Source organism: Equus caballus, chromosome 16 (assembly GCF_041296265.1).
Source record: "Equus caballus isolate H_3958 breed thoroughbred chromosome 16, TB-T2T, whole genome shotgun sequence".
Classification (NCBI taxonomy): domain Eukaryota; kingdom Metazoa; phylum Chordata; class Mammalia; order Perissodactyla; family Equidae; genus Equus; species Equus caballus.
In genome coordinates this window covers 93,493,974-93,508,046 of record NC_091699.1, presented here as the reverse complement: position 1 = coordinate 93,508,046, position 14,073 = coordinate 93,493,974, and the positions used below count along the sequence as shown (strand labels likewise).

The window sequence follows — 14,073 nt, the reverse complement described above, 5'->3', positions numbered from 1 at the left end:
ATGACCGACATCTCAATGGGAAGAACAGGAGGAAGGGAAAGAGGATTACTTGGATTTCCTGCTTGGCTCTTTCAAAGTAGGCTCTGGAATAGGGGTCACTACTCATGTGCTCCCAGAAGCCAAATGCCTGATGGAAATGAAAAAAGTGAGTAGGGTAGGCATCAGAGCAAAATTTCCATTTAAGGAAGGGAGGGAGCTGTTACCCAAGACCAGCCATTTGTCACCATAATGAAATTGGGCAAGAATTCTCAGTTTTCAATAAAAAGTAGAAATACAGATTTTTGTGTAAAACTTCTCAACTATAAAATATTGGCAATTAATTCACATTTAAACTAAATAAAGCACATCTTTCAGGCCAAATTTGAGTCTGCACCAGTTTGTAACTTCTGAAGCTTTGAAACGGAAATTGAGGTCACCCAAGATTCACTTTTTTTTTCCTGAGGAAGATTAGCACTGAGCTAACATCTGTTGCCAATCTCCCTTGTTTTTTGCTTGAGGAAGATTAGCCCTGAGCTAACATCCCTGCCAATCATCCTCCACTTTATACATGGGTCAGCGCCACAGCGTGGCTGACAAGTGGTATAGGTGCACGCTGGGATCCAAACCTGCAAACCTGGGCCACGGAAGCAGAACACACAGAATTTAGCCACCACGCCACGGGGCTGGCCCCAAGATTCACTTTTTAGTCAGGGGAAAGTTTGACCTTCTTAGGGTCCCTGGCTGGGTCTGAAAATTAAAGTGACGTAAAACAATTAGGAAAAAAAGCATAAAAATTTTATTGAATTTTTATATGTACTTGGGAGAGTTCGCGTAAGAATGAAGACCTGAGGAAGTGACCAGAGCAGCAAGCTTCTACACCTTTTCGATAAAGAAACAGTAAATTCGTGAGGAATTGGCAAAACTGAGGGCTTTGGGCTAGGGGAAGTAAGTGTTGAAACTGTGACTCAGAGAGATTCTCATTCCCATTTTATTTTGAGACTTCCCTGGCTTGTGCAATGATCTCTATCACACGCTGCACGTAATTTGTGTCTGTGCACATACGTGTATGTTGTGCCATGATTGCCAATTTCCCGAAATGAATGAATCCTTCACTGATATTTCCAGTGAACTGCTTAAGAGTAAATTTGGTGAAGAATGAGCTTAATCTTTTCAAAATATCCTTCCTCCTTTTGCAAAGATGGCATTGGTGAACAGGTAAATTTTCTTTATAAAGTATAACTAACAGTAATCCACGGTAAAAAAAAAAAAAAAGTAGCTCTGTTTATCTCACCTTGTGATGGGGCAAACTCCATTAAAATCAGTATGAGAAATATAATTTCAGGTATCTTTTATCCCTAAAATCACAAGTTTGTTGTTCTTTTTTCTGGTCTCAGCTTTTGAATTTATCATCAACAGGCTATTGTATGTTTCTGTGTGGCCGTGCTACTCTCACTTGAAATCAACATTTCTAAAACTAACAACTTTTCTCCCAAACTCAACTACCCTTCTTGGCATCCCTATTCTGTCTCCTTTACATCCAAGTCCCAAACTCCAGAATTTTTCTTTCAGTCCATTTCCAGGCGTTCATTTCCTCCTTAATGTCCTTTCCTCCAAGTCTTTGTCCTCTCAACTTGAAGTTGTCTCCACTTGGAATCCTTATTTTTGGGTTCTCTCACTTCCAGCTGGTATGCCACCACTGCCAGAGCAATCTTCCAAAATCAATTATTGGTCATATCCCTTCCTTGTTCAAAAACAATTGCATGGTTTGGGGGAAAAATAGTTTATTCTAGGTCTAAGGCAGCATAAATTCAAAATGAACTTGGGACATCTTGGGCCAGGAAGCAAGGAAGTGTTCAAAGAATGATAAGGATATGTCAAAGGACACAGGAATTGACTTGAAAGGATGTTCCCCTTGGCCATATTTGGGCCATCTGAGCATTCAAAAGAATAATAACAATGATGAATTATAACACATTGAATTAGAAAATCCATGAGTCTACAGTCATACAGAAAGAGAGAGGCAGAGGAGAGAGAAACGGGAAATGGAAGTTGCTCTGTGCAGAAAAATGGTAACTTATAAAGGCAGGAGAAATGATAGAATTGGAAAAGTGGTGCAATGCAACCGTTATTGTGAGAACTGGTGATCAACAGATATGAGGATCATCACTGGCTGATAAATCCACCACGTGGAATGTCTTTAGGGGGCAGGATACGACACAGTCTCAAAGAATTACCTCACTAATTACTTATTAGTTGTAAAGTGGAAAACACGTTTATAGATCTGAAGGAAACCGCCTTAACCAAGAGATCAAACTCTACGTCACCAAAATCAGTGAGAGGCCCACTGCGTACACACACCAAGCAAGTGTTCTTGCCAAAATGTTTAACCCAAGTCCAATGGGGAGGAAACAACCAGAAGAGGCCGGAAAGTGGGACATTCTAGAAGACAGCTGGCTAGGATTCTTCAAACACAACTTAATATCCTGAAAAACAAAAAGGCAGTGAGATTAGCGTAGATTAAAGGAAACTAAAGAGATTATCTACAGAGTAACCTTGTGCATAAACCTTCCTTGGATCCTGTACCAAAAAGTGAAAAACAGCTCGAGAATAATAGGACGTCTTTATTCTTGGGAGATACGTGCTGATGTGTCTAGGGGTGAGAAATCACAATGTCTGCAACTTACTTCAAATGGTTCAGCCACAAAAATGTGTAAATATATATATACACACACACACACATACATACATATACATACAGAGAGAGGGAGAGAGAGAGAGCAAAAATGGTAAAATAGTCACGAACGATGAGTCTAGGAAAAAGGTTTAGGGGTTCATTGTACTACACTTGCAACTTTTTTGTAGATTTGAAAAAATTTTAATAGAGGGTTATGGGGGAAAGCCACTTGCCCTGCAGGATGGAGTCCAGCCTCCTTGACCCAGCATTCAAGGCCGTCTTCCGCCCAGATCTGCCGAGCTGCGCTCACCGTAGGCAACTCAAGGGCTGGATTGTGTCCTGTCGGCCCTGTTTTCCCAGCAGCAGCACTGGGGCAGCCTGGTCTTCGCGGACTTTCCTTCTGCTGCTCCTCTGCTGGAACCCCTCTTACATCAAACTGATCTACTCACTCTCACAACTCGGCTCCCACGGATCTGCCAGTGAACATTGCTCGTTCTCTCTCATCAAATGAAAACAGCCTCTTCCCCATCAATCCCATCCTCACTTGAATATAAATATGACCATCCGGGCTAACGCCTGCTATTTCCCTGCACATTCCTGTCTGTGAAGCTCTCCAAACATCGTCTTCATAAGAGAAAAGCAGGGAGCATAGCTGTGATTCTTGGCAAACCCGCCCTACCTAGAAAATAAAGTCTTCAACAATAAGTATAGATTGATTGATCAGATCCCTTCACTGCACTTATGTAAGAGGTGATCATTATTTTGATATCAAAATTCCAGAAAAATACACATTTAGTAAATTAACTAGTTTCCACTGTGGAATATCAAGCAAAAAGTCATTTAAAAACTTATTTTTGAGATCAGGTGGGTTTGGATTAAATGCTTCCATTTCTACACGGACATTCGGTATTAGTTAGATGGACAGCTGGCTCAGATGAGTAGAGAAGGCACCTGTCTGATCATTTATCCACAAAATCTCCTGTCTCATTCTACGGCACTAACCTACTTCTTCCGTGTTTAATTTAGACACTACTGTCGATTATCTTCTCTGCCCTTGGAATTGCTTGCTCTGGATACTGCCTGGTCATATCTGCTCTGGGCCTGGTCCAGGGCCCATACTGCCGCACCCTCCATGGCTGGGAGTACGCCTTTGAAGGCACCGCGGGACGGTAAGAACTAATTCCCCAGATCGAAGAGGCAGGACAGTCAGAAACACCTGGCTTCGTGGTCTTGCTCATTTTCCATCATCGCTCTGGGCTGCCATGTGGCTACCTTAGTGCAGAATTTTCCTATTACTTTACTAATATCCAGACCAGTATGCAGTGGCACAGATCTTTGTTTAGGTATTTTTTTCTCCAGTCTTTTAATGACATGTGCATTCATTATTTTGAGGCTGTCATGGAGCTATCCAAATGAAAGACGTGTTTCTCCCATACTTTAGAGCAGAGCTTCATGGTGGTTGTGGTCTGGCAACTGCTGGAGCCTGGGACTTGAGTGGTTCTGGGAAGTCAGTCTTGCTTTGTGGCCAAGTTGGACATGTGGTCTCTTATAGATGTGAAAGGGCGTGGTTGGGAAAGAATCACAGCGCCCTTGGGTGGTGCCCCCCAGGGATATACCAGCAGGGGTTACAGAGAGAGAAGGAGGCAGGGTGAGCCGCACAGTGCAGCCTGAGGTCCAAGGACATGACCAGGTGCAGGAGTTTGCGGAAGGAGCAAGGAGCGTATCCAGCATGTGGAAGAAGAGTCTGGGGAGGGGCCTTGCTCAGAAGCCTGGTAGTTCAGTCAGACGTTGCAGGACCCAATCCTGGATCACAGAGCGTCTCACGCTGGCCCTGGGCCAGGCTTGTTGGCCTACCAGCACCTGCAGAGGCAGCAGAGCCCAGATAGGGACACAGGAGAGAGACACCGACTCTCCCCCGAACCTGTCCTGTGCTCAGAATTCTAATGGGACAAAATGAGGGGTGTCTGTACCATTCCCTGGGGAAGCTGCATTTTCTCCTCAACTCCCCATGACAGATTTTATTGTTCAAGGCCCTCATCTATTTGAGGCCTTACACGCTCACCTAGGCCTGCATGCAGAGCTACTTCTGTGCCCACTGTTGCCTTTATTCTGAAACTCCCACAAGGTGCCGCTTGCTGTGAGCAGAGCTCTCCCTCCTGTTAGGAGAACCTAGAAAATAACCCCAGGTCTTTCTGAGCACTTAGGGGAGACACTCCTGTGGGATTGAAGGGGCTCTGGAAAGGGGACCTAATATAGAAATCCTTTTTTATGCCATCAGTCCCTGGAATTTTCCCCACTCCAAACCAAAGAGGCCCCCCCTTTCAGTGCAAGAATCTCAGACTGCCCATCTGCCTCTCCATCCCTCCTTTAAGCTGCCTTTGATATTTGAATTCACCTGTTTCCAGCTTCATTAAAATGTTTGGAGGTGAAACATTGTTTGGAGGGAAGCTGTCTCGGCTCTCCTAGAAAAGTCTCCAAGGCTTGGCAAATTCTGGGCGCAGCAGGTGTTAATATTAAACTTGTACGGTCAGCTATTCACTTGTACATTTATTCAATCAACGTTTACCGAGGACCTCCTCTGTCCTAGTCTTGGACTAGGTGCTAGAGAATCACAGATATATTACACAGGCTCACTTCCGTCTAGGAGTGCACACAGACCTGGTGGAACATTCTGCTGAGATGGAAGCCTTAGAGTAAACATGACCTTGGAGCACAGGTCTTATAGATCCAGGTTTAAGTCACCTATCTCCTACTTGCAAACTGTGTGACCTTAGACAGATCCCTGGGTATCTCTGAGCCTCTGTGAATGGAGATAATAATCATTTCTGCCTCAGAGAACCGAGGATTAAATGGAAGTGATGCACAAATTAGATTTAATCAATTCTCAAGACATGCTAGGTTTTATTATTAACCTCATTACCTTCATAATGTTTTATGCCACATCATGTCTTCCATCAGCCAGGTGGCCAGCAGGTCCAGTCGCTGGCATAGTGGCCAGTGAGGACTCTGAATCAGTTGCATTCAGCAAGCATTAGTTGATCTTTGCAGCATGCCGGGCACTGCCTTAGTCCTTAGACCTGGTTATGCAGAGACGAATAAATCACAATCTGTGCTCTCAGAGCACACAATTTGGTGAGGAAATAGACACAGATACAGACATAGATAGAATTACAACACCGTGAAGTCAGTTCTGTGATAGAGCCGTCTGTGGAGGTTGTGGAGGGCGTGGGCATCAGGGCAAGCTGCTCTATTCCTCCCAGACCCCGCCGGTGCAATTACGGTCCACAGGAAGAGGGAATAGTACCACAGTCTTTGAGAAGAATAGAAACCCTGCAAGTCATCTTGCTTTACAGTGTTGGATGATCTGTGCAGAGCATGTCCTGGGAAGAGTCTAGAGTGAGGATCTTGAAGGGATTAGCTTCCGTGGTGACTGGGACTGAGTTAGGAGGATGAGGGTGTAGGAAGCGGGTCTGGGGCAATGGTAGCAGGAAATTACCGTACTGTGCTTAACAGGTTCCAAGGCATTTTTACATACCTCTCACTGACTAATTCACAATAACCCTAGGGCCCGTGTCCAGATAAGACTTGAGGTCAGAGATGTAAAGTCTCTTGCCCAAGATCCTACACGCCCAGGAGTTATGACTGCATGTTCAAGTGGGAAACACTTGAGACCTAAGGGCCATTAGCAATATCAAGAAATTCTCAGAATGCCTCTGAGTGTCCTGAAGCAGAGAGAGTAGGAAATAAAGAAAAGGAGAAAAGAGAGAGTTAGAGGATGGAAAGTAATAGGAGAGAAATGGAGGGGAGGGAAAGAAAAACAAAGAGAAGAAAGAGGTCTGGTGATGGTCACCAAAATGCAGAATTCACCCCTTTCTGCCACAGGTGCCAATGCCCAGGGCTCTTGGCTGGTACGCGGGGTGCCCGGATTGCTGTTTGAGAAAAAGCATCTTGCTATTGACAAGATATTTATAAGCAGCTCTGCCCTGTAAATGGGTTTGATTGTTTTCGTTTGGGGGATTTTTTTTTTTTTTTTTGAGGAGACCAGTTTTCCATTTCCACTTCGTTGAACAGATTGTCTGTCACCTTTAGGAGAAGTGCTAATGGCCGTGGCAGACCAGGAAGTGAGCAAAAGTCAGTCAGGTGGATCCAGTTGGTTTTACGATTTTCTTGGAAGTGGTTTGATTCTTGCCATTCTCTGCTAGACTGAAGGAACTGTTCTGTTGTTTACTTTTCCACCTCATAATCTGAATCTCCTAAAGAGCTGCAGAACAGCAACGTTCTACTGCAGGGGTCCTCCCACTGTGCACCCCAGACCAGCAAGCCCATCAGCTGGGAAGTGAGAAATGCAAAGTCTGAGTCCTGTCTAGACCTGCTGAGTCAGAAACTCTGGGGCGGTGCCCAGCAATCTGCATTTTCACAAGCCCTCCAGATAATCCTGATGCGTGCTCAAGTTTGGGAACCACTGATCTAAAGAGCTTTGGGATGGAGGCTAGGAATATCTAGCAGCCTTTCTGCTTGCTGTTTTGCCACCTGTATGGTTTTATGTCCAGTGCAAACTCAGCCTCATCCCCAACAGCCCAGGCTGACTTCTGGACTCCTGGGGAATGGGCAATCCTTACCTCTCTTGGTATTGGCATGTGCTGCCCTTCATTGCTACTGAAGTCTTCAGTATGTGTCTTGCCTTCTAACTGAATTAGAATTGTCTCTGAGGCAGGCACCATGTTTATAATAAGCATAGCTCAGTATTACGCATACTACGTGTTCAATATACGTATCTGAATGATTTTTTAAAATATGTTAATTCATATTTAATAATATGTATTTTAACCATATGCAGTAATTTCCCAAACATATAAATATCTGCAGCCTTCTTCCTTGGACCAAGTATTTAGGCTTGGTCATAGGTCTTGTTGACCGTTTCCCTCTCTCAGTTTCCTTACAGATTCCAGCCTATGGATTCAGTGCCTTGAACCTGCGCATGTTGTGGAGTGGAATATCATTTTGTTTTCCATTCTCATAGCTCTCAGTGGGCTTCAAGTGATCGTCTGCCTCATCAGAGTAGTCATTCAGTTATCCAAGATACTGTGTGGAACCTATTCAGTCATCATCCAGGTAACAGACCCCCACTGGCGCCCAGACCTCCTCCGTTCTACCTCTGCTGCCCAGGATTCAATGAATCTTGTTGGAAGGTTTTTCGAGCTCCATCATTTCTTGCCATTTCTATTGCCCTCATTTTTACTCAAGCTCTCACATCTCAATTTTTTCCGTATTCCAATGTGTCTGTTGGTTTGTCTATGTGGATTGAATCAATGGAATAATTGTAAAACCTGCATTCTGTGTTGAATGGTGAAAGCAGCACAAGTGTTTTGAATGAGCACCACTTCAGTGTTCTATGTAGAATTAACCCAAAGCAAAAGAAGTCTTAGCATTTATTGAGAATTTCCCCATTAATAAAATAGTTGAAGGCTCACAACCTTATCCCATTGAAATAATTTCTCTTTTGAATACTGCTATATTCAACTAATAATCCTTCTTTATACTGAGTCATTAGTGAGTGGTTCTGAAGAAGGGAAATAGGTCTTTATCCTATTGAAACTACTTCTGCTTCATCTAAAATACTGACGTTACTTTAGTTACGGTTAAAATTCCTGAACCTATCCAACAAGCCCAGAGTGAAGAGAAACCATGAACAAGATATCTTGTGTCTTAGTCACAGCGTACAATGCATGATACCTTTCTTCATAGTTTCAAGTAGATATTTTTCTATTCTATCATATTTTGAATGTGAACTACAACTTTAAGTTGCTACCTGGATTACGGATCATTAACCTATCCAAATGCACTACTTTACTCACTTTGTTTTTCCTTTTTTTATAGCCTGGAATCATTTGAATAAGGACAGGAATGTTTGCCATCATCAGGATTTGGCCATCTATCCAAGTCTCATGTCAACTGTCTAGACTTGAGGGCAATATTCAAATTACTGTGCTTTCTCCTCTTGGTGTTTATTGTTCCCACTTGTGAAATTTACAGTCCTCACTGGAAATGCCAATTATACCACCCTTCCATTGAGATTTTTTTTCTAAGTAATATGTGTCAGGATCTTCAGAAATCTTAATACCCTTTGATCAGACAAATTCATCGCCAATAATCTAAACCATGGAAAGAAATAAGAACACAAGATAAAACTTTAGACAAATACATATATTTCAACATTAGTTAATATTCTGGAAAATTAGAAATACCTCAAAAGTCTAACTTTAGTGGAAGGATTAAATAAAGACTGGTTCATTACTGATAATATTATACAGTCATTGCAAACGATGTTTTAAAGATTATGAATACTGCTGTGTGAAAAACATACAAATTTATGTTTACAGTATAAGCTTAACTAAAACTAACAAATGAAACACCAAATAATCAAAATATAAGACAAAAACTAAATCTAGAAGGATTGACACAAAAATGTCAGCTGCCGTTGATTTGAGCCACAGGTGACCCTTCTTCCTACTTTTTTATATTTTCCAAATTTTCTTTATTATGTTTCACTGTTAAAACACTTTTTAAAAACCCATATTTTTACTATTAAAAAATTTTGCTGTTTTTCCAACCTCTAAAGGCATATGTTTCTTCTATGTTTTCCAGTCTTGAGTATCTATAAATGCCACAAAATAACACTTCTTTCAATGTTCAATGAAGGAAGCAGTGAGACAGATAAGCCAAACAATGTTTTATATAAACTTATGTAATCTAGCTGAGCTCTTGGCATTATTTTGTCACTCTTGTTAACGAGTGTGGTCACCTATAAGAGGTAGCCGTGAAATAAATGAACAGTTGAGGACATGCTCAATAGGTGAGAGAAAGTGACCATTGACCAGTTGATAGCTGTGTCATGTGGAGTTACCACTACTTGTATTTATAAAAAAATTTTAAGTAAAACATTTATCAATTTTCTTCCTATGCTTACCACGACATCCTTGAGGATAGCAACCATGTCTTCTATTTTCCCATCATCCATAGGGCCTAGCACAAAGTAGACATAGTAGACAATTTTGGATATTCATGCCAGGCCCTTCTGCTCTCCGTGGTCACTCTGCTGAGCACCTGTCTCCGTTGTAGAGTCACTGGGCCTTAACATTTCTGCCCCTTCCCCATTGATTTTCTCTGTGGACACTGTCAACAATGCCCTGCCAACACCTACTCTGTGCCAAAGCTGGGCAGCAGGAGCCAGTAGTCTGGAAAATTCCTCCCTCCTTTGTGCCTGCTCAGCTTACAGCCTCCTTTAAGGGGAATTGCCCTGTCTACAACCTTTGCTGAAGCAAGCATCCTGAAAGCAAGCCATGTTGTATACCACACGACCCCCATGCCCTGGACCTGGCAGACACAACTGGAACAGGCACCAAAGCCGTGGGCAGCCTTTTGTCACCCTAGTGGCCTCTGAATAGCTGAGAGTGAATTACTGCCCAAACGAGCTTGGTGGTCACTCTTCCTTGAGAATTTGAGCCAGGAAACCAAGAATGAAACAATCTAGGCATTGCTGTCAGGAAAATAATCAGAGGAAGAGGAAGGAAGCCAACATGCAGAGAGTATGTGATTACTCCTTCAAGCCCACAAGCGTGTCATATCAAGCACCCTCTTTTTTTTAGTTCTCCCAAAGACTCCTCAGACACCTTGTAAACAAATTCTGGCAGGTCAACCCCACCAGTCTGCCAAACACATTAGGACTGTCTCCACCATGTCTAGATTCAATATGGTACCATACATTGAGGGACCATGAATAGATGTCGGCTGAATGACTCCACCACAGAACTGGAAACATTTTCTAAAAACAGGGGCACGGTCAAATACAGTAGAGTCTATCTATCAGGAAACTAAACATATATACACCTCCCCAAATTTTGCGTTTAAAGTGAATATGCTGATGATGCAATTTTAAGTAAAAATCTGGCTAAAAGTCTATCTGTGCAGTTTGAGCCCAAAGTTTTAAATAACCATATAATTACATGTAGACATGTACAAACCTTCAGATACATAGAAAAAAAGACTGGAATAATACTCAAATATTAATGGTTAATAATTATCTCCTAATGATGGGATTATAAGTTATATTTCTTTTCTTTACATTGTTCTATATTTCCAAATTTTCCTTTGAAAATTTTCCTTGAATATTTTCAATAAGTAGAAAAAATAAATGTCGTTTAAAACGCAAGTATCCTCTAATCCTTTCTGTGAAATCCACATAAGCTTAAAATAGAAAAGAGGTGGATGTGAAGGTGTGTGTGCCAGCCCTGTGCTCACTCGTTTCAGAAGGCCCCCTTTCCGTCTTCTAATCCTCAGAGAGACTGAGTGTTGCGAGCTGCTCCGAATTGAGAGTGATTTCTGCTTTACACATTTCTGCTCTTCTATATATTATTTCTCTCTTATTTTCCTTGCTTCTATCTTATATTGCTTTTCCTGACTTAAATCAAATGCCAAGCTTATTAATTTTCAAACTTTCTTCTTTTCATAAAATAAGCATTTAAGACTGCAGTTTTTTCTCTAAGCATCACTTTGGCTGACTCTCACATGTTTTGAAATATTGTATTTTCCTTGTTATTCAGTTATAAATATTTTCCACCTTTATTTATGATTTATTTTTCGATTGATAAGTTTTTAAACGTGCCTTTAAATTCCTAAATATGTGAGTTTTTGTTATTTTTTTATTGATTTCCAACTTAATTATATTGTGATCATAGAATGTGGTCTGTATGATTCTGAAACTTTTGAACATTGTTAAGACTCGTTTTATGGCTAATGTTTGTAAACATTCCCGGTACTAAAAGGTATGTTTTCTCCGAACATTGGGTGCAGCATTCTACATGCACCCCCAGATCAAGTTGTCCATTTTGTGGTTCAGATCATCAATATACTCCTTTCTGCTTGTTTGCTTGATCTAGGGTTTCTGTGAGGATTACATGGGTGTATATGTGTATACTAATTTACACATGTTTATATGTAGATAGCTCAGAAAACAGTGTTTGGCACATGGATGTGCTTCATGAGTGCCCTATAACATAGTGGTTTAAAGATGTAATCTGGAGACAGATTGCTCAGATTCAAATTTAGACTCTGCCTTAATAGCTGTGTGACCCTGGTCAAGTTTACTTAACCTCTCTGTGCCTCAGTTTCAAAATCTGTAAAATAGGAATAATAGAGTTGTTGTGAAGATTAAGTGAGTTGGCACACATGAAGCTCTTAGAACCAGGTTGACTTAAATCTGAACCTAGGTTCAGTTGGAGCAGATTTGGGATGGCTGAAGCCTGGAAATGCCACCAACACAAGAAGAAAAAGGGAAGGAGGAAGCTCATAGGGACAGCATAGGTCAGAAGTTTGGGGAGAAAAAGAAGGTAAAGGTAAAGGTAGGCATTGCTAGGCTAGACAAAACTGGAGAGAGGCCAGCACTTCCTCTCGCCACATGTGAACATAATGGCCATCAGACTCAGGTTCCTAAAACCCTAGCCTCTGGCCTATACGCTTCCACCCCACTGGAAGGCCATGAGCAGTAGTGCAATTCAAGGTCACTATTATGAAACCACAACTACTTAAATTCAGAAAGACTCTTGCCAGTTCTGCCTCCTTCTTGGTGAGATGAAGCTGGGAGCCAGGGATGAGATTCCAGTTCTGGAGGAACTGAGAGACCTGGCAGGAAACTGAGGCTGGGAGTCAAGCTTGAGGGTGTGTACTTGGGCAGGTAGGGCGGGATGCACAAAGCGGACCACTAAAATCTTTTTACTACATGTCCTGCCTGGCTACCCAGGCCAGAGACAACATGTGCCTGACCCAAGGAGCATAGCCAACTCAAATCAAATGCTTTTTCTGGTCAGTATGAAAACCCACACACGCACATACACACTCGTAGCTAAAATTACACTGAATTTACAATAAAGGGGTTTCTTTAAAACATAAACCAACAAATACAAGGAGGTTAGGGAGGAGACAACAGCAATAAAGTTTTGGAAGCTACAAAGCGTCCTAATGAAATATAACTGACAAAAACAACTCAAGAAACATGAAAATCCCAATCTATCCGGGGTGGGGGTGGGGGGAGCTGAGAGCCAACCAGATTCTTACCTCAGAATCCTCAAGACTCTCAAATGGATAGCGCCAGATACCTCTGGAACCTAAAGTAAATAAGGGCAGACCATCAAGATGAGAGGGAGTGGGGGGAGTCCCTGTGTCCCCTGTCTCTATGCCAGTGGGAAGCGGCAGACATCTGAAAGTCTATTTTCTGGAAGGGTAAAATAGAGGGTCTCTGAATGGTAGGGAACTAGAGTCACCAAGGATGTGGACACTACATCAAAACCAGAGAGACTGAGTGACTGGCGTGTCCTGAATGATGAACGGTAAGGCCCGCTCTTCTCCCAGCCCGCTTAACCCACGCAGATCTCAGAATGCTGGCAGCCAGAACTTTACCTTCCACACTGGAGCCTCTTTCTAGGGAGTCTGGCCAGAGCAAGAGGAAAGACTCCTGCACTCACTGTGGTAGGCTGAGTGAGAGCTTCCCCTTCCAAATGTCCACGTCCTAGTCCCCGGAGCCTGTGAATACGTCACCTGGAAATGGACTTTGCAGATGTGGTTCAACCAAGGATCTTAAAATGGGGGGCTTATCCTGGATCATGCAGGTGAGTCCAGTGTAATCACAACGGGGAGACAAAAGCATCAGATCAGAGAGAAGATGGAAGAACAGAAACAGGAATCAGACGGAAGATGCTACACTGCCGGCTTCGAAGGTGGAGGAAGGGGATCAAGGCGGGCGCGCAGGCAGCCTGCAGAAGGTGGAGAACTCAGGGAAGCGGATTCCGGCCTGCAGCCTCCGGACGGAACTCAGGCCTGCTGAAATCTCAGTTTTAGTCCAGGGAAACTGATTTTGGACTTCTGCTCTCCAGAACTATAAGATAATAAATTTGTGTTGTTTTATGTCACTAAGTTTGTGGTTACTTGTCACAGTAACAATAGGAAACCAACACAGTGATATTCAGAATTCCTAATTAACGGGTCATCCAGTTCACCCATCAGTGAAGTTCAGAATCAGTAAGCCACACACACACACACACACACACACACACACACACACACTCAGTTTCCATTCAGCTCTTTCCTCCATTCATTATCATGAGCAGACAGACAGGGATCCCCAGCGTCTGATGAAAGCCTCTTAAATGGAAGAGAGAGACCAAAACAAATTTAAATAAAGACCAATTTGGAGGAAACGAATTTGGAGAGAAGAAATCTTAAAAAAATAAAACAAATATCATTCATTCCTCAGAAAGATAAGAGAAGATTCTATGTTCATAAAAAAAAGATGAGAAAGTTATAAAAAAAATAGAACAAAAGAACTCTTGGGAGGTAAAAACAAGATGGCATAAACAAAAAACTCAGTA

At 42.3% G+C, this 14,073-nt stretch overlaps 1 protein-coding gene and 1 long non-coding RNA gene across 11 annotated transcripts in view; one reads left to right on the top strand and one right to left on the bottom strand.

Moving 5' to 3' along the window:
• TM4SF18 (transmembrane 4 L six family member 18) overlaps positions 1-14,073 on the top strand; it is a 28,967-nt gene that overhangs the window by 6,380 nt on the left and 8,514 nt on the right. For 6 of the 10 annotated variants that reach the window (XM_005600977.4, XM_070238297.1, XM_070238296.1 and 3 more), the window contains 2 exons: positions 3,680-3,822; positions 7,585-7,765. In XM_005600977.4, coding sequence (XP_005601034.1) covers positions 3,680-3,822; positions 7,585-7,765 — 324 coding nt within the window. Of the gene's footprint in view, positions 1-3,679; positions 3,823-7,584; positions 7,766-8,530; positions 10,863-14,073 lie in introns of those variants that run through there. The other 4 variants (XM_005600978.4, XM_070238300.1, XM_014731912.3 and 1 more) reach the window with 1 other exon arrangement.
• Positions 756-12,813, bottom strand: LOC111768444 (uncharacterized). Its single transcript, XR_011427068.1, has 3 exons — positions 12,764-12,813; positions 5,574-5,730; positions 756-2,462 (listed from the first exon to the last, which is right to left on the bottom strand). It is a non-coding gene; the product is annotated as an uncharacterized lncRNA (long non-coding RNA).